The sequence below is a fragment of the Sander vitreus genome, chromosome 10, assembly GCF_031162955.1.
Source record: "Sander vitreus isolate 19-12246 chromosome 10, sanVit1, whole genome shotgun sequence".
Taxonomy (NCBI): Eukaryota; Metazoa; Chordata; class Actinopteri; order Perciformes; family Percidae; genus Sander; species Sander vitreus.
The window spans coordinates 19,432,424-19,454,052 of record NC_135864.1 but is presented as its reverse complement, the minus strand read 5'-3'; the positions used below and the strand labels follow the sequence as shown (position 1 = coordinate 19,454,052).

Here is a 21,629-nt window from a genome sequence, read left to right as displayed (position 1 = left end):
ACAATGTAAGTGGGAAAAAATAATTCAAAGATGGACTTGGCAGTGTGATGACCCCATTACAAAGAGCAGGACTGATGTAATGTAATGTATTGTGATTGTCATTGAAAACACATGGCACAATGGCAGGCAATGTTTTATTAAAACAGGTGTTCACCTTGAACGGCAGGTTTGACTTCACATCTCTGGCTCTCTATAGTCTTAACTTATCTGGCGAACGTGTTACAGGGAAAGCGAGTTTATTGATGACAAATGAGGAAGCAGAATTAAAGTCGGTTTGTTATTGAGAGGGAAAGGTGCTTCTAAAGAGAAAACACTGACATCAATCAATTATAGCAAACTTATTAAGACTGTTTTTAAAAAGCTTATAATTACATAGTTCCCCATAACCCTCCTCTACTCCCCCCACCCACCATTTCAAAAAATGACTCCCGAATCACAACAAAACTGCCAAAAACAAAGTTCAGTGACAATCCCACAAAACGATAAATAACACATTTTAAGTCAGAGGAACCTGAATTGTCATAACAACCAGTGAATCGTATGGCACAAAATTCCCTCTTTACTTCATAGACAGACAAAATTATCTTATTAACCATTGTCCTTTGTAGTAATCTTTACAAGGTGGATACACGTAATGCCCCTTTAAAAACACCTGTCAGAGCATGCTATTGGACTTCATATTCAGTAAAGGAAAGTTACAATAAAAACTATACATCTGTCAGCACAGAATCTCCATAAATATATCAGACAACTGAACGTCAGTCAGAAAAATCTTCCTGAAGAGCAGAAAGATGAAGGGTAAATGTCACCTGTACACAATCAACACCTGGCCTATCTCCCATCGTGACTGTTAAGCTATACTGTAGTTGTCTCGCATTACTGGCACAATACATTTAAAAGTAGAAAACACTTTTTAAACAGTTCATATTTCCCCGCCCAAAATAAGATACAATAAATTAAAATACAAGAAGAGATGACCAAGAAACTGGCTTCTTCAGTCATTCTCATGCAAAACGAGACAGTGACGATCTGAACAGACACGAACGCATGAACATCTGGATCACAAGCACACTCGCACACATAAAAGTACACGTGAGATAAACTGGTAAAATACTCAAGACATGTCCTCTTCTGTCTTCCCAGGTACACACAGTTGCCATCCCTTCAGTAGACCTATAAAATTAGACAGCTGATATGGGCTAGCCAGCGCCCTTCACATCATTGTAAGTTTCTTACAGTACATTACAAGTAAAGGAAAAAAAGCCAAATTAAATACTTGGACGAGGCTTTTGGACCAAAGGGGGGGGGGAGAGAGAGAGAGAGAGAGAGAGAGAGAGAGAGAGAGAGAGAGAGAGAACAAATACAAAAACAACAATCAGTAGGAATTTCATTTTATAAAGTGGTTTTCCCTGTAACTGTACTCTCTATAGTAGTAAACATATCTTCACAGAGTAAACACACATGGAGGGAAGGAAGGAGGAAAGGCCTTATCCCTCTCCAACATACTGTACCTCATCACTGATAGTTAATATGCTGCAAAGCCATTTTGCTCCAGTTTCCAAAGCTTAACTTTTTCAATTCACTTATTTGTGAATTGTTCTTTTTAATTTTCTTCCCACTCTTCTTGATGAATCCTGTTCATCGTGTCCCCCTCACCCCCCCCATCATTTCTTCATAGAAAAACACCTAAGTACCAGCTAGGTTCCTTCACAGTTCATTTTAGTGCAATGAGAACACACACTCCCTCGCTGGTGGGAGGGTCAGCTGTCGTCATTGCCTCATGTCTTTCCCAGAACGTTGGACCTGATGGGAGAAAAGGTTAATGAAGGACGGTGTGTCAAGATAATAGCGTCTCTCATTTGAAGTGTGTTATTATTCTTACCTGAGTGCTTTCCATCTGTCCTTCTCTACCTGGTTCTCTGGACTCTCACTCTCATAGGATGCAAGGTAAAGTCCTGGGGAAGAATGAGAACAAAAATAGTTGGGAAATAAGTCAAGAAAACTATCACAAACTATGGTGGAAGTACTTGGACCAACATGTGCAGAGAAGTTTAATCAGGTTCTCACCGTCCTCGCTGAAGATGGGAGCAGTGTGGAGGTAGTGTAGGATGGCCCGATCCTCCTCGAATGGACACTCCACCTGTTTCCATGTCATGAACTCCCCGACCTGCCGTGCCAACTCCACAAATTTCTAAGAAGTAAAAATTGCATGAATTGAGTGAATGTTTTTAGGGTGGCTGAAATGAGGCAGCGTCAGGAGAAACGTTGACTGTCTCACCTCAAAGTTGACGTGGCCGTTGGGCAGCCGATTGGCACATCCTTCATTCAGGAAGTAAATGTCTTTGATCAGCAGACTGAAGAAGGGAATCACAATCTGAAGAGAGAAAACAGACACTAATAATAATAATAATAATAATAATAATAATATCACATTTCATCTACTGTTATTTGCTGGTTTGATTGTTTCGCTTTTAATGTGCTTAATGTGATGTTTTCTTGTAAAGTGTCTTTGAGTACTATGAAAAGCGCAAAAGGAAATCTTTTTTTTAAAGATAATTTTTTGGGTCATTTTCAGCTTTTATTTTGACACGACAGCTAAAGACATGAAAGGGGAGAGAGAGGGGGAAATGACATGCAGCAAAGGGCCGGAATTGAACCCTGGCCTGCTGCGTCGAGGAATAAACCTCTATATATAGGTACCCGCTCTACCAACTGAGCTATCCGGGCACCCAAGATGAAGGAAATATTGACGTGAAGATGAAAATACATGATTGAATCGATGCCAGCATGCTTTCAGAGTGATGTCAGCGGCATGCCACTGAGCCCTACCCGTTCTCTGTTGCTGTTGGCAGTCCGAGAGCGATGCGCGGCCCCCCTCAGAGCTGTCCTGTAGTTGTAAAAGTTTCCTGTAGGATCCATCTGATGCTGTCAAAGCAAATGGCAACAAGCAACACACTGTCAAGCTGAAGTTATTGCCTGTCTTGTAACTCTCAGTCAGTGAATGGTTGCATTGTGTTTACCTCAAGAATGAAGAACTTGGCAGTCTTGGCTTTACCCCAAGTCTTCTTCAGGCGTGACACAGGACTCATGTTCATACCGGCTGCGGGAGGAAATGGATTTCAACTATCAATACCAAGTCGTGCAGGAAAATTCTCAGTGATAATACTCTCAGATATCGCAAGATTAGACTCACAGATGATGGCCATAAGGGAGTTGAAGTTTCCGATGTTGAAACACTCCCTTGCAACATCGATGAAGAACTCGATCACCTGGGCCCTTTGCTTCTTCTTCGCCGGCTGCAAAAACAGAGGGGTTTCTTTGTTTTATATTCACTTAATTTTTCTAGTAAATGTTATCTCTTTTACAGCTACTAGCACAAACATTTAACTATCTATGCCAGTAACAGTGTAGTATCACAAATAAACCATTAGGGGGCAGTGGCGCTCTGTAACAACTAAACTGTCTCGATCTACTACCCCTCTATTTGTTTATAAGAATGAAATACTGTACTAAAATATCAAGTTATTAAAGAAATTATTATTTTAAACATGAAAAAATACAGTATGTTTCAGAAATAAATCTCCACTCAACAGGCACAACAGAATATAAACTATGTATAAAAATCTTCTATATATCTACTCTTGTTCATTTTCATGTCTAGGTCATGATTAAAGTGCTTTCCATCAGTGGTTGTCCTAGTTTGTGAACAGAGTAATTGTTTCTTTTTCATACTCTTCTCTTGGCATAATGAGTATATTTTGTGTGACGTTCCTTTGCTTTTAGAGTCTAATGTCAGAATATTTGAGTACCGGGTGTACCAACATTTGCCCCTCACCATGCAGATCTCAGTAGCCACCAGGTAACACAGTCTGTTGAACCACCTGACATAAGCCTCCAGGTTGGAGGTTTTCTTCTTCTGGTCGCTGAAGCATGGCTGCAGATGACACAAACATGCACACAAGAGCAAGTCAGTATAGGAAGCGCTACCATAGGGAATTTTGCTGATCGTAATTAGCTTTATTATCTACAGGATGAGCCCCCTGTGTGAGCGTAAATGTCAAAGACAACGAGCGGAACACAATCAATGGAGAACACAAGAAAAAACCCCATAGGGGAAGGACAAACGGAGAGAAGATGAGTAAAAGAGACGGTGACAGAATACAGAGAAAAACCCCAGTGAACAACAGAGAGTGAAAGCAGCTAACAGTTAAACAGATTGGAAAGATGAGTGTGCTTGCTACAGTTTGTGGTATTACATTGCTGTGCTGTATGTGACCTCAGTGGCCTGCTGACATTTATATGGCCCCTTAAGTAGATAATTCAGATCAGACATTAGACCTCAACAACACAATAAACAAGGCTTTTTATGTCAGATGTGTTTTTTTTACTGTGACAGCTATTCTCCAATTCTGCCTCCTATGCAGGATTCCCTAGCAAAACAAAACTGAAAATATGAAAAAATGCTGTGGTTTGACCTGTGGCGGGAACTACCACAGAGGCAGTTTAGAGTACTTTATCAGGTGTTTATGTCTGCGGTCAGGTATTGTCATCGTGGTAGTGTCGCAACTATGCGAGATGAAGTCACAAAACCTTAAAGGGTTCGAAAATGGGTGTGGTCCGAGCAATGTGCCCCCCCACTTTAGGGCACTGGCCCGATTTGGCATCCAAGGCTGGTGTGATCTAATCGCAAGATGATCTCTAGTACATGAAAAGAATACTGACACAGGTAAAACATTGTGATTTATTAAGGCTCAAAATAAAAGTTTACCTGGGTTCCATCTAGCGGGTCTTTCTGAACAAAGGCTTGGACAAACTCCTCCGGCCCAATATGTCTCAAATGTTCCTGGAAGACACACACAGGCACAGATGGGGGTAGAACCATTAATTATTCTTTCATTTCAGTAATGGAAGGCAATCATTAAGAGGAAGTAATGACTCATTGACGTGACTCATTGGAATCCTGTCTTCTCAAAGTGACACTTGAGACAATATTCACTTCTATTAAAAGACAACTGTGCAATCACATGCATGTGCAAATCAAAATGACTCATTAGACTAGACGCATGACACACACACACACACACACACACACACACACACACACACACACACACACACACACACACAGTGACAGAAAGCACAATGGCATCTAGTTCTTTTGAATCAGAATTTGCATGTTGCTAAAACCTACAATAAATAGTTCTGTATGTGTGCACTGTACATGCCTATCTGTCTGTCTCTCTCTTTCCTCTCTCCTTTTGTGTTTGTGTGCATTCCAGAGTGTGAAGCTGTCAGGTCACATATATCCACAGCAGTTTTATCCCCTTTGTTTGAAGCCCCAGGCACATCACTGACTTCTGGGGTGATGTCACCGCTCAGACAAGGGTACAAGCTTACTCAGGCACACACATACACACAAAACCCCCCCCCCAGATACACGTGCTCACATCAAGACACACATGAATAGACTGAAGGCACCATGCATGCAATGTGAGGGACACTGCAGAGATTCTTTGTTCATGTATGTTGCATTGCATTATTCCCTTTGTTCTTTTTTATTATGCTGGGTGGAGACCGGTTAGTGCTGACAATTAATAACCAAGGTTATACACTACAGCGAGCTTCAAGTGCTACAAGATCACAAAGTGATTCTGCCAATTTTGGTTTGCTATTATAACTCCCACCTTCTTTCCTTTGTTCTTTCAGAATAATTTTTTTATCCCCCTCATTTCTCTTTCCATCTACTCCATCTCCTCGTTTGATGTGTTTCTTGACTTCCATGTCCTTAACTTGGACTATGTCCCCACCCATGCGTCACCATCCTTAGCTCTCTCCACCCATCAAACATCCTTTCCACTCCTCATCATCCATCCTTGTTATCATCCCTTTGCCTGACCTTTATCTAACCCACACTTCCCTCCCCCTCCTCACCAGCTCCACGTGGGTGAGCTGCTGTGCCAGTGTGTACGGGTCATTGCAGATGGAGAGCATGTCCTTCTGGATGGGCGGAGGCTTGGTTTTGAAGGCCACCAGCTTGTCAGAAATGGAGGAGGCGTTGAGGGATACCTCTCCTTTCCTCTCTTCCCCCTGGCCTATCAGGGCCAGTCGCTGGCTGAGCTTCTGCAACACCTGGTTCAGGGTTTTCCAGTAAGCCTGAGGAGAGGAGAGGAGAGGAGAGGAGAGGAGAGGAGAGGAGCTGTCAACGAATGTAATGAATAATTTATTAATGATTCATAGATCAGTAATAGACATAAATCAAAATAACTTGCCAGGTTGTGAGCACATATGTAAAACATGCTTACGCTTTATTTTAGAACAAATACATTTACAGTTATTACAGTTATTAATAGTCATTAATAAGTATTAGTAGTAATGCTAATGTCATCCTTCATGTCAGTGTAGAGGAGGTTCACAGCCTGGCAAACCAAAGGTTGGTTGCTAAAGCATTGTACTACACATACATATTGTACTGCACATACTGTGGGTTAATTACATTAACCCACTTCTGTAAACAGAATAACTTTTTATCCAGTATTTATTCTAGTATCCTTTGCACTGCCATGCAACCTGTACCACAGCCCTGTACATACAGTATGTATTAACAATCTGACCTGCAGTGGTGGAAAGTAACTAAGTACCTATAGTTAAGTACTGTACTTAAGTACAATTTTGAGGTAGTTTACTTGGGGTTTTCTATTAAATACTACTTTATACTTCTACTCCACTAAAGTTCAGAGGGAAATATTGTACTTTTTACTTCACTCTATTTATCCAACAGCTATAGTTACATTGTAGCCGATTAAGATTTTATACAAAACATTATTATCAGCCTCTAAAATTTGATGATTTCATATAAACTAAAGTGCCTTCCAGTATATAAAGTAGTTCAAACCTTGATAAAGTTAACAGTAACATTGCTGCATACACTTTTTCAAGATTGTTTTTTGGGCTTTTCCGCCTTTTGTTGATAGACAGCTAGTTGAGAAAGGGGGAAAGACATGCAGGGAATCGTCACAGGTCGGACTCGAACGCTGGACCTCTGCGTCGAGGCATAAACCTCTCAGTATATGTGTGCCTGCTCTACCCACTGATCCAACCCGGCCACGATGCTGCTTACACTTTAAGAAATCTGTAATAATAATCCAGTAACATAACAAATATTAGCATAACACTCTGAAAGGGACCATTATATATAGCGCATACTTTTACTTTTGATACTACTACGTAAATGCAGGACTTTCATTTGTAACAGATTAAAATTGCACTGTGGTATTTATACTTTTACAAAAGTACAGTACTTCTCCCATCACTACTGAACAGTATTAATGTATATTTTGTTGTCCAGCTCTTGACTGTTTATAACAGCTATATACAGCTAAATGTTTAAGTTTGCTAGTTATCTTTGTTAATTCTATGTCTGTTACTCTGTATCATCATGTAAAGCTGTCATGCGTAACATCTGATTAATTTGTAAAGAATGAATACATTTCTGGCAATCTATGAATTCTTTATATGTGTAAATTGGTACCTCATTTGTGTAGCTCATGTATCACTGTGTTTGGTGTCGCCAAAACATTAAGATTTAAAAGCATATTTATTCTTAGCACAACAGCGATGCATTTTAACATTATTTAATGGTCGGTTGACTGTTTTGGAGGTTTTGTGCTGTGTGTGTTGTGTCCAGGAATGTGTGTTTCTGTGCCCCTCCCTCCAGATGAGTGGTCACCGAGACCGTTGGGTCAGTCTGTCTCACAAATGACCCAGAGCCACAGCTCCCACATGTATGCACACACACCCATAGTGTAGACAGCAAGCTGTACTGTAAAAAGCAGCACATTCATCATCTTCTTTCTCTCTTTCTGGCCTCTCTTCACCTCCCTCCATTATTCCTGGTCTTCTACTCTGACTCCATCACCCTCCTCCTCCTCCTCTCCCTTCTCCTCTGCACCCCTGTATTCCATCCACCCATTTTCTCCATCCATCTCCCTCTCTCTATTTCCCCCCCGAGGCTACAGATAGAGCCACTCCTCTAACATCCTTCCTTCCTCTCTCCTCTCCTGTAATGTAAGATTGTGTAACACAGCGCTGTGGCTACTCACCCAACGCTGACACTCTGACTCCTTCCATCACCGTGCCACAGTGGTAGTGATGATAATTGAATTTCTTTCCCCGAAGAACATTTCTCACTGCAGCTACAGTACAGTTTATGAAGGCTATAATGGCAACAACTACACTATGGATCAAAAGCAGGAGTCTTACAGCACATCACAAATGATAACCCTGAAGAAACTGATAACTTCATGAGTAGCATTTTGTTATTTTATCCTTTATAAAGAAGATTAAGCATCATTTCAGAAAATAATTCCTGTCTTTAGTGAAGATGACCGGACTGCTATCATATGGCTGCAGTTCCATGTAATTAGTGTACCTCATCACACGGAGCTATCCTGTGGATGATGTCTTTAAAGTGTCCGACCATCTTCTCGTCCCTGAAGTCAGACGGGAATGTCTCTGTCCACTCTGTCAGCAGCTGCAGGATCTTGGGACCAAACTTGCGCACTTTTGCCTGTTGTTGAAAAAGTAAAAGAGGTTTAGTGATGTGCAAAAGAAAAACACAATCATAAAGTCAGCAATCTGTCAAAAAAAAAAAAAGTGGTGGCAGTGGTTGCTTACATGCAGAACACAAGTATGTCTGACTGCTTGTGCTGTGCCTGCCTGTGTTCTGTTCATTAGCTTGTGCAAGCTCATAAAGGAGTTATGTAATTGTGTGTGGTGCAGTGCTAACCGTATCGAGTGGGCTCTGATCCAGCTGCTGCTGTTTGATGCACAGCTCACACAGCCTGGAAAGCAGCTCCGGAGGAGGGATGAATAGACGAGCGCTCAGCAAGAAGGTAAACACATAGGCTTTCTGTCAAAGAACAGAAAGAGACATTCGCTAAGACACTGCCGATGCAGATTTCTGTAATTAAAGGAAGAGTAGCACTTTAAACGGAGTCATGGGGGTAATAATGTAATTGGCAGTACTGTCAGTACCACTATAAACTGAAATGGACCTTCTGATGGAGTTTCAAATAAGCAGTGGACTGTAGTAAATTTCTGCTTACCTCTGGGTAGTAATCAGCAGTGGGCACCAGGTTATGGATCAGGGTGTCAAGGGAGGCGGAGGTGATCGGGGGCCCGTCGGCCAGGCAAGCACCAGGCCCCGGGCCCTCCTGTGGGGCCTCCTCTTCCTCCTCCGGCTCAGCACAGGCCAGATGGGGGCTGAAGCCACTGGGGGTGGTGAACATGGTGCCTGAGCACACAGTCTGGGGCATTCCTGTCTAAAACGCAAATAGACAGACAGAAAAATACTGTCAGCAGGATGTAGACAAAAAGAGGAAGAGTGATTGGGTTTTATGAAATGGAAACTAAAGTGCATTATTGGTACAGTAGTAGTGCGATTTGGTGAGAGGAAATGAAATTAATGCTGTAATCCGTCTTTCCTTTACACTCTCACTGCAATAGATCTGCTCAGCCTCCTAGTGTATCATCATGTTTACCCTCACGCTGCCCAGCAACACATCTCATTCCATCCAACTGATGACCTGCTGCCCTCGTCAGGGGATACAGAATACACCCCAACAGCTGACCCGGTCTCCCACATCAGCAAGACAGAGGAAATGTGGGTCACTAAGTTGCCGTGGAGACTGTCGCAGCCTAAAAACGATTGTGTGGCCTCCATCTCTGCCCTGCACATCTTTCCCCTCAAGAAAGCTTTGGGTTACACGTTTTAAAAATGCAACATGTTCTTTCCCTCAATGGACCAACACTGCAGCTGTAGTGGAAAGAAGCACTTACTGCACTGTACGCTAGAGTAGAGATATTACGGACACAGAAAGCATTATGAACCTCAGGGTGCAATTAGCATCATCACTCATCATCACCTTAATGTCATCTACATGCAACATATTCTATTATTATTATTATCATTATTATAGAGACCTCTCCTTTATTAACAAGTTTAAATAATAAATAAAAGCAAATAATTCAATGATGTACTTCCAGCACTGTTTTGTTTCCTTATGTTCGAATAAAAATAGACTCTCCTGTGCTCCCACTGACCGAACCTGGTGACTACGTCTACATGAGTCACTCGTCATCGCTGAAGACGACTGCAGTCTCTGGGTGTCTTCAGGCAAGTTCAGGGACACAAAGCCCCTCCCTGCAGGAGTCAAAGAGCTGCTAACCCACAGACCTTGAGCAACATGCAGGAAGTTATTTTAGATGTAAACACGCTCATATTCTTCCTGTTCTTTGTAGTTCAGACAACAGCTTGGGCTAATGCTAACAGAAATTGTATTAAAGCAGAATAGAGGTGGACAAATAAGCCTTCCCCCCATGATATTGTCAGATAAGGCAGAGCTGTACTAAAACTACCTCAATAAACTGTAACACACCAGAAACCCAATTTCAGAGCAGTAACAGTTCAAAGAAAAAATACATGATTTGGCCACATCAGCCATCATTCTAAATGTAGAACTGTAGAACACCTCGGAATGATCCAGGTTTGCTGCAATGAATTCATCCTCTGGTGACCTTCAGGTCCCCCCCCTTATCAGCCACCTCGATAAAATGGTGTCCCTGGGGTGAAAGGTCAAGCGCATACTGGTGTGCAGAAGCACAGCTCAAGTCTCGAGTTCCCTGTGTGAGGAGTTCAGCTTTCCTTTGTTCTCCCTGTACACACTACAGCACTTATTCATGCACTTGTACACACATAGACACGAATGCACACAGACAGGCACACTAAACGCTGGGGGAAGGGGAGTCATTCTGTGGGGCGGTTTTACAGCCTTCCTTCCTACTTCATATCTCTTATAATATGTGTTTGTGGATAAAGAGGGCTGACATCTTCTAGTCTGCTCCTCAGAGCTATAATAATGGCTCCTCTGTTAGAGGAAACATTGACACTGACAACAGCCTGTGAGAGGAAAAAATATGTCTTTAAACGAGCAGATGACACTCAGGACATCTGATGGAACTTTTTTAATCTGAATATTGAAGTTAATATAGTTAAATATATTACTATCATAATTTAAAATGCTGGTCTACAATGTCCTTAATCCAACATTTTAGTGGTTTTCCTCCTATAATCAATGTCTAGATTATGTTCCAAAAGGGGAAAGCCGGGGGTGTCCTTCCAGCGACCTCCTCTAGATAGGATTACAACATGCAGCCAAAGAGTAGACAGTAGACAGGCCTGATACACGAAGCCTCTGTAACACCACAAATGCAGTAGGAAAGCATTATAATGCCCTGGAAGGAACTTGCTCTGTGATAGGAATGACAGGAAGACAAAGTCTCAGCTCTAGGAGCGTGTGTGACAAAATCCATCACACACACACACACACACACACACACACACACACACACACACACACACACACACACACACACACACACACACACACACACACACACACACACACACACACACACACACACACGTATGGGAGTGACAAAGTTTTATTCTACGTGCCGAAACTGTCAATTATTTCCTCTATCGTTTGTGATAATCTTCACTCTCCTTATTTCTTCCAATTACTTCCTCCTCGGCTCTCCTCTACAGCATTTCTCCGGCTGATTCATGATTTCATCACAGCTCTGTGTCTCCGTCACTCGATTCCTCCCAGTCTGCAGCATGCGAGTAGAGGTCAATCAGGTAATTCCTTTACAGATGTGTACATGTTATGATAGCTCAGTCATCAGTGTCTGTGTATGACACGCCTTGTTTGCACTGTGCCAATAAAACTGATGTAAAACAGATTTTAGAGTTAGGTTTACAATCAAAAAGTGTCAGAGTTTGAAGTAGTAATGCCTTTGACTGTTTTACAAAGAGGAGGGAAACTGCACTGATGTATCTTTAAGTGCTCATCATATAAAGTTGCTGTAAAGCCAGACCTTTTAACTTTTGCTGAACTACGGCCACTTTGGTCAAAAGTGACAATTACAGGAAAAGTCAGTTGCTTTAAAGGGGAACTATGCCAATGTTACACATCAAACTCTGTTTACAGGTCAACTAGCATAACAAACCCAAACCTTCGATCGAACTGTCAGCGCTCAAGTTGCATTGTAAGTAGAGCTGGGCAATATATCGATATTATATCGATATTGTGATATGAGACTAGATATCGTCTTAGATTTTGGATATCGTAATATCGTAATATGGCATAAGTGTTCCTGGTTTTAAAGGCTGCATTACAGTAAAGTGATGTCATTTTCTTAACTTACCAGACTGTTGTAACTGTTCTATTATTTGCCTTTACTCACTTAGTCATTATATCCACATTACTGATGATTATTTATCAAGAATCTCATTGTGTAAATATTTTGTGAAAGCACCAATAGTCAACACTACAATATCGTTGCGGTATCAATATCGAGGTATTTGGTCAAAAATATCGTGATATTTGTATTTGATAGCTCACCTGGTAGAGCGTGTGCCCCATGTATAGAGGCTCAGTCCTCACCACAGCGGCTGCAGGTTCAATTCCAACCTGCAGCCCTTTGCTGCATGTCATTCCCCATCCACCCCCTTTCATGTTTAAGCTGTCTATTAAATAAAGGCCTAAAATGCCACAAAAAAAGAAACATTTATCCGTGACATGCTAAAACATAAGTAGCAGTCGTGAAGTAGCACAAGTAGAGAAGAGTCATAAAGTTAACATATTGACTCAGTCTTGTGACCGACCAAAAATAGTCATGGATTACTATGTTATATTGCTTTACAACTATGTTGCTTACACCACATTTGTTCCTACAATGTGACCAAGAAGTCATCCACAGCTGTACTCTATGTAACATGTTTCCGTACCTCATGATACACCCAGCTTCCTCTTTGCCCGTCACATTGCATTAACACTGCATGATACACATTGAGAAACAAGCGGCTAAGAACAGGTGAGTGTAGTGGTGTGTGTTCTAATCCCCCCTGAGATCTCCAGCAGCAAGCCAACGGCAGCCCTGCACTCTGTCTAGAGCTGGAGGAGTGTCATTGTTTGGGGTCCTTGCAGCTTGTGTGTGTGTGTGTGTGTGTGTGTGTGTGTGTGTTTGTGTGTTTGTTTTGTCTTTTGATTCTGTCAGACTGTTATCGTTGACATCAGGGGATCCGCTTGCTTTGATTAACAGAATGCCACTGTCTGGAGACACAATCTTTATCAGCACCCTTAACTGTCTAGCTGTGTGTGTGTGTGTGTGTGTGTGTGTATGTGTGGTGTGCGTTGATAAAACAATGGCATTCCTGACACGACCAAGCAGCTTGAAGCTGCCAAACAGCTTCACGACTGTGTTAAACAGCCATTTCTGTATTGCTGTCTGTATAACCTGTTTTACCACATAAATGGTATTACTCACACCTACCTGTGTGTGTGTGTGTGTGTGTGTGTGTGTGTGTGTGTGTGTGTGTGTGTGTGTTGGCTGCTGACAAATCTGATCTGCCACTAAGAAGTGAATGGATGAGGTCAATCGGCATTAGAGACAGCTCTCCATTAAGACTGAAGAGGCTTATTCAGGAAAAATCAAACCACTGTCTGACCTCTTATCATTAAAGAGTCAGGGGTCAAAGGTGAAGAGTTAAGGTTTCTTGGTGGGGGCAGATGGACCCAAAGTCACTTTGGGGTCGTTGTAATAATGCTCTGCTGCTCGACTCAGTTTCAAGGCTACATATAGGCTTTGTCTGTAGTTATGGACATTTTTAAAGAAAAAAGACTTTAAAAGATCCATTAAGGCCGTCACGGTTGACTATGACTCATTGGCACTGCTGGCGATGTCTATTCATCCTCACCCCAAATGAAAGGACAATATACTTGCCTACAGGTATATATCCCAGACCCACATGCTTTTTTATATTAGCAAAAATAGTATAGGTTCTTTCATCAGGATGCAAAAAAATAAAATTTTGACAAGAACGAGCTGTATTTCTGATAAGTAAGTAAGAAATACTGATGGTGTAGAAACTTATGTCCAAAATGTTATTGACTTATTATACCAACACATAGACATCATTTTTATCTTTGCCCAGTAGCATTCTTCTTCAAGCTTAAATAAGTCCCAGACAAGTGTGCTTACAAAGTTGTTTTCATATCATATGATACACAAAGGCCAATTAAATCTATTCCTTCACCAGCAAACTGATAATGGGCTTGATTGAAGATTGATAAGGTATGTTGTGGGATATAAAGATCTATTGTTCTATTGGTTCTAAATGTCAAACCATAAAATCTTTCCATTTTATTGCTATATTTTGTAGTTTTTCATGTTCCTGAGTGAGGAATGCCTATATCTACTTGACTGAATACATTTTTTTTTATACAGAAAGGATATGGCACAAAGGTACTGAAAAACACCACAAAGCATGAGTGAAACCAAGACTTGATGCAATGCTATTCTTAGAGGAGCAGCATATCATCACAGCAAATATCCGGCATGGGTATTGCAGCAACATTTTATTTACTGTTGTTGCTTCCTGGCTTCAGAGATCACAGTTAAAGGGAGGTACAGAGGCTGAGGTAAAAAGTGCATCTCCTACCTTGCTCGGGGATGAGAACAGGAATAAGATGGCAAAGATAGAAGAGAGAGGTGGGCTGTGGAGGGGGGTGAGAGGGTGATATTCCCCCCCCCCAGGGTAGTGTGCAGACAGTCTAAGCGCTATGAATGTTAAATTTGCCTCCTGCTAGATTTACTAAACTCAACTTTTCTTTTCCTTTGCCGACTTCATCATATCACTCCCCAGCGCCATCCTCACCAACTAATTTACATACTCTAACACTTCCTTTCTAATTTAGGATCCACATGGTTGCTTCTTTAACACATTACAGTTTCAACACTTCATCTATTTTGGGACTGCGCTCTAAAAAAGCAGATCCTCGCGTATCTTTGTTCTTGACACTGTTTTGTGTGCCTTAGAGTATTGCAGCTCTGGCCTAAATTTTCCACTGTGTTCTTTGAAAGCTGAAATGATGCGTCTAAAGAAATAATGGAGTATTCTCATGATGGCAGGGGCTTGAAAGAAAGTAAACACATACTCTTTGTCATCCAGCCTCTAACTTCCCTTTCCCTTCCACGTGTCCCCTCCATCCCTCCCCTCCTCCTTTATCTCCCGCTCTACGCCCTACTTTCCAACGAGCCCAGTCAGGACGCCTGTACAGATGGCCTTGCAGCAGCCTGCTCTCCCAGTGGGAGCTGCTGGCATGGGAGGCTTTTTGGCCCTCTGCCCCTACCATCATCCCCAGTCTCAACAGGAGCCCAAAAGTGTATTGGCGTTCAGACTGAATGCCGAGGTGCAGGGGCCGAGCCAATCTGGCTGCTGAGCTGCACAGTGACTGCCTGGCACCGCTGACAACAGAGAGAGCGCAAAATTCCACACATATGTCACCGCACACGCGTTGCAACAAAATCAAACCAGTGCACTATTGTTAGTTAATAGTTAATAGTGTGTGTGTGTGTGTGTGTGTGTGTGTGTGTGTGTGTGTGTGTGTGTGTGTGTTTGGGGAGGAGTGGAGTTAAAAACAAATGAGTTCATTGTGTGTTGAAACACATGCATGCACACTTGCACCCACACAGCAGCCAAACACAGGATTGAGTTACCGTCGAGGCATTCCAGCTCCCCACCCATTCCCCGGCCTATCTCTATGGTACGAGCCTGACAGAGGTTGGGAATCCTACTCAGAGCTCAACAGGGACACACTTCCCAAATCCATTTATTGGAATTTCCCTGAAGTGTCTGAGCGGGGTCACACTGACATCCTGGCACCTGTTCCACACCCAGCAGCTTCATCAATCCCGATGTAAAGCTCACTGGGAATTCTCCTCCGCAAACACACCCTGTGCACATGTGTAGCCATCCTCATTCCTGAGCGGGTTTGGACACAGTTGTGTGCATGTATGTGTTTCTGTTTTGTGTGTGTGCTTGCACTCATGCGCATGTGCTTGCAAAAGGGCTGGGAGAGTGTATCTAAGTCCAAGTGAAGTCATTCCTTCACTGTGAATACAACCATCTGTCAAACTGTTCTCCAAGAACAGAGAAAAACAGAGTGAGATAAAGCAAGATGCAAAGACTAAGTTGCATGAGAGAACCTGCACACTTTCAGTGTGATAGTCAAACTATTACCTTGCATTTAAATGGAGAATCAGCATTATACATAACCATCACACGCAGAAAAGGTCTGTGCTTTTGAGACCAACTCTAAGGGTTGAGCACTATTATCCACTGACTCTATTTCCCTTGTTCGGAGTGGATGGAAATGGTGCACTAAAATGAATTGAAGGTCTGTGACATGTGATGGTCTGGGCAATCTATCATGTTACTTAGAGATAATTAAAGCTGAGCACAGATTGGCTCTTTGTGAGCACGTAGTACATGTCTGAGCCTCGAGCACCCTAAATCTGTCATTCACAATGGTCATAATGCTTTCAAAAACAGTCATGTATTATTCATAATAATTCAATTTACAACCACCCCTGATGCAATGCTCTTTTGGGTGGAATCGGACAAGAGTGATTTTGTCTCTGTCCTCAACAGACATAATTTTGCCTCAAGTGCCACTTAGGAATTACCAGCTCACCAAGTGAATGGAAGAATATAGGAAGTGGAAACAGAGTGGAGTGATTGAGAGCATCCAGAAAAAAAGGATGAATGAAACAATGCCTATGTGCAGCTACCTTAATAGTCCTTTAAGCACTTTTTTTTTTAAATTAGACTGTTCATCCAGGCACCCACTCCGCATTGCATTACTCTCAATCAAACCTGCACAATAACCGCCGCAAACTAATGAGCGAGACGGTAACAGATGCAAATCTAATAACTAGATGTTGCTAATTTCATCATGGCTGTCTCTTTTCCTGTTTAAGTACATCTATCTGCTCATTACAAACAGCACTGGCAGAGGCCATGCATTGTGTCACTGCTAATGTATGATGTCAAAGCGTACTAATTAGTGTTGGGAGATTGCATGGTCTGGTCTGTTCATAACTCATGCCTCGTGTATTTTGGTATGATTAGAGACAGACAGGGGTCAGAATACATGCTTCATTAATCCGCAAGTAGTTGTTATGTGTTGATTTCAAATCTTTTCATGTCCATAATACTTTCTGAAATAACACTCCTTTTGACATAAAGACTCTTGAGCTAAACTAGAATATGGTTCATTCACATACCAACATGGCATCATGACTTCGCATAAACATACACGGCAACTTTCTTAAGCCAAGTGGCGTGTTATCTGTACGCATTATGAGCTATCCGCGTGTATGTCTACGCCACGTGGCGTGTTATCGCGAGACTACGTGTTATCGCGAGACTACGTCACACGCGGGTTTTAGGAAAGCAAGAAACGGACAAACGGTTGGGATTAGGAAAAGAAAACCAGGTTGGGTTTAGGAAAACAAAAACAGGGTTGGCTTTAGTAAAAGAAGAAAGCGAGGGTTGGGTTTAGGAAAACAACAACAGGGTTGGCTTTAGGAAACGCCACACGCGGGACACAAACCCCTGTCAATCAATGGAGGCCAAATGGCCTTGATAAACGCGCTAAAAAGCAAGTATGCGTCTTGATAACACAGCAATAATGGCATACGAATTGAAGTGTCATACATACACCATTTCATGAGCTCAGTCTGCACATACTATGAAATATTTTCATGACGCATTCACACTTTCCTGTTTAAATTTGTGATGAGTTACAGCAACAGTGAGCCACCACAGCAGTGGGGTGTTAACAGATCATCAGGGGACTGCCCAGTGGGCATGATGGCGCTATCAATATCAAGAAAGGCATTTTACCACATTGAATGCTAAAATAATCACCCTATTTTTAAAAGTGGAACCATGTCATTATCACATAGATACTAATGGTTCAGTATCCATTGGGGTTAGGTTTCTAAAGTCAGTTGTGTTTCCAACACCACTTCAACCCTCCACTTATAAACCTGCCTAATATCAACTAAAACATACTGTTCACGTGATAGGGGAAGACGGCATTACTTGGAGCCTATATCTGATGGAGTAATCCATAAGCTTACTCCTGTGGTTTATTGAAAACACCAGGGATCTAATCACATTCCATTGCTTTTTTGACCCAGCCAAACCATAAAGACAGACTGTCGATAGCTGGCCATGTGGAGGCAGCTAAGACCAGCTCTGGAGAGCCGTTCGTTTCCATGGAGTCAAAGCCCCTACTGGGAGGTAATTAGATGTCTGTTGAGTCCCCACTATGACACCCCCTCTCCTCTCTTTTATTCGATCCAAATCCCCTGTTCCTCCCCTCTCTCTCTCTCTTCGCCGTGACATAGCAGCCGGCTGTGACAGAGTGATTCCACATGTGAACCCTGTCTGCCTCGGCCTGTCAGCGAGATCACTTTTATCATCCCTGTGTCAGTGGCACAGTTCAAGTTGCCTTGTACCAAAGGACATCCGAAGGAAGGCCTGTCAGATACACAGGCCATCACGGTGTACTGTCCCAAGCTGTTTATGTAAGGTAAAAACAAAGAAAGTAAAAAATTCAGAAGCACTGGAGAAAGAGCGGTAACTTTCGGAATTTCCCTATTTAGCAGTAAAATTGAGATGATCCGTGAATAGAAATGAAAATGTAAAGAAGAGATTCCATTCTACAAATATCTTTTTTTTTGTTACGAAAATACCTTCTCTAAATTAAAAAAAAATGACTTGGCTTCAGCAATAACAAACAAAGGACAAAAGACTCACCCATCCATCTCACAAAGGCAGGGTGGAGGGATGGATTTCAAGTGAACAAGTGATTGATCATTTAATTAAAAAAACATTTAATTAAAAAAAACTTTGATTGCCTCATCTGTGTACAATCACCTAGAATACTGGAATTCATTGTGCACAAGTAACAGAATTGCCAGTAGGATTCTGTAGTGGATTCCTGGTTTTGACTGCTCCGTCACAAGGCAGAAGTGTAATTCTGTCATGTCTGTGAGTAGAATAGCGTGTGATCCATGATTCCTCAGAACACACACACCACCATAAACCTTGGTGGTGGTGATAAAGCTGTCATTGCTACCAGACTAACAGCTACTGTGTACACCTCCCTGTCTGCCTGCCCCAGGCAGACACTGCCCTCTCTCTCTCTCTTCACAAATACACACACTCTGTCCTCACACTCTGGGAATTTGCCTCTCTCAATCTTGCGTTGAACCAAACAATGCCCTCATTAAACAGCACACCTGTTATTCTCGGCAGACTTGGCCTGAATTGGAGGGAACATGTGCTGTAGTCTGTGTCTGTACCTGCAGACTTGTTACCACCGACTTCTGACAGACCCCTTCTCGGGTGACTCATGTCGTGTTCAACCCGTATCTACTGTACTGTTGTTAGAGCAAGCTGTCATTTCAATTCAAAACCATTCTATTGCCAAGCAGCAGGCTTCGTGGACACAGCACAGACAAGCTCAACTGAAGAAGAAATGGAAGAAAGAGCTGCACGCGGTCTTGATCACTGGATGACAAAGTCAAAAGGGTGCTGCTGAGGGTACAGGATCAACATAATTCAGGGATTATCTCATGCAAGACTGAAGAGAATCAAAGGATGGATTCACAGCATTTTGTCATTTTACAAAGGAAACTCATTCAGCAAGCACGACACAGAACAAAACATTTTTTGTTTTTCACCCCTCTGGGCATACAGAAGCACATACACGGCCAGTGAAGGTGAGAGTGAGCAAATACACAGTTCCCAGGGTTGCATCCTAAACAGGGGGAGTGGGCGAAATAAAGACGAAGCAGGGCATGTGTTATGACAGACGTGAGAGAAGCTGCTGCTGCCTCTTGGAGCTCCACGCTGAAAGAGCACAGTCTTGAAACGTGATGCCCCACTCCAGTGCTTCACTCCTGTGGGGCTGGGAGGTGCAGCCTGACTGAGGGGTGGAGGAGACCAGAGCTGAGGGTGTTAGAGCAGAAGTCCCTTAACTGGTAATATCAACAGCTAGAATTTCTCCCCACGTAACTGGTTTCTGACAGAACCGGTCTTACTTTCATGCACCTTGCAGTATAAGCTGCAAGAGAAAGATAACAAATCCTTTTGGTTTGTATTGGTATAAGCTGTGCACGCTGCTGCATCACCTTTGGGTAAAAAGGCTGCTTACCATCTCTTGGATGCTTCAGTGTATGATGCAGATTTCTTTTTTCATTCCAAGGAAATAAGACTAAAAATGTCAACAGTGCCACACCTGTTCATTCTGTCCTTAAGAAAAATAACAAAGACTCTACACTTAAATTTACATATATGCAGACAGAATTGATAAGGAGAGCCAAATCAGAAGTGAGTTTACACAAGTGAGTTTACACAGAGGCTTTACTCACACGTTAATACACGTTAATAATTACACAAAACAAGATAAGCCATTTAGCCAGTTAACAAGTTCACTACAACATGTGATATTTGTCTGACTTAATCAGTGGCTACTGTCTTTGTTTTCAATGCTATCCATCGACTATGACAATGTCACCTGCCGACATATCCAATATTCTCTCCTGTAAATGTGTCAGAGGCAGAAGACGCAGTGACTCCGGCTCCTAAAATGAGCTGGATCCCCTCACACGCCCTTTACAGAGACCTGCACATCGCTGACTCACGCCACCGATTATGATGCCTACAATGTAGTAAAGTGATGCATACATCAGCTACAGTTCTAACACGATACGGAATGATGATGCCATCACTGTTGCCAGTAAAGTTCAAACTGTGACGAAACAGTGTTCCTGTCACAGCAAATAGAACGTATATGCGTGGAAGGCTTAAAGCATTCGAACACAAACATAAACACACACAGGCACGCACACAGGCTGTGGGCGTGAGCGCAATCTTAATATGCTAATATGATAGTATGTGGGTAACCTTGTTTTTATACGCTACTTACCAGCACTACACTTTGATCCCCATCTTTGACCCGACTTGTATTCGATGTCAAATCAATAAAACTGCCGTTCCAGATATTCCCAAATTAATAAGAGTTTACAAAACAGCCCGTTCAACTGGCATCAGTGGGAGAAGTAGAGCCGGACTCCAGAGGTACAGTCTGATTGGTGTAAGTGGGGGAAATGTCTGTCGATAGCTTGTTAAATGTCCTGGCTCTGGACAGGTTTCCACCGGTGAACAGCGGACAGTCGGACACAGATGGAGAGCTGACGCCGTGAAAAAGTGCGTCCCTGAAGGCGTGGCGACCGTCTTGTCCTGCGCCACAGAGACACGGCGGACAGCACAGCACATTCATACGTCCTCTGAACAAGTGATAAGACGGAGGACAGGAGAGGGAATTACTCGCACACCGGTCAAGTAGGCAAAATAATGTGGCTTCCGCTTGCGATTTTCAAAGTAAGACACTCCATGACAAACTGGTTTCAATTTCTGTTGTGAGCGGTAGGAACATACCAAGAGGGCCTGATCAACTCACTTACGGGCCCTAGGGCAAAAATAGCTTTGGAACCCTTTTGACAACAAAAACATCTCTCTGTGCATTGCATGTCATCACATAACAAATGAAATGACTTTGACACATTGTCACATAAAGTAATATGCATCATGTTCGTAGCAGCATAGTTTTGACAAGATTAATGCGGGACCCATTTAAAAGACAATT

The 21,629-nt window shown here is 42.4% G+C and overlaps 1 protein-coding gene across 1 annotated transcript; it reads right to left on the bottom strand.

Moving 5' to 3' along the window:
* Positions 1–119: 119 nt before the first annotated feature.
* On the bottom strand, positions 120–21,304 carry LOC144524474 (ras-GEF domain-containing family member 1C-like). The gene is made up of 14 exons (XM_078260767.1): positions 20,910–21,304; positions 9,105–9,320; positions 8,786–8,908; positions 8,429–8,566; positions 5,932–6,153; positions 4,769–4,843; positions 3,836–3,934; positions 3,194–3,296; positions 3,021–3,100; positions 2,830–2,925; positions 2,279–2,374; positions 2,068–2,191; positions 1,883–1,955; positions 120–1,803 (listed from the first exon to the last, which is right to left on the bottom strand). The coding sequence occupies exons 2-14, from the start codon at positions 9,312–9,314 to the stop codon at positions 1,779–1,781; spliced, it is 1,464 nt and encodes a 487-aa protein (XP_078116893.1). The 5' UTR covers positions 9,315–9,320; positions 20,910–21,304; the 3' UTR covers positions 120–1,778.
* Between the last annotated feature and the right edge of the window lie 325 nt (positions 21,305–21,629).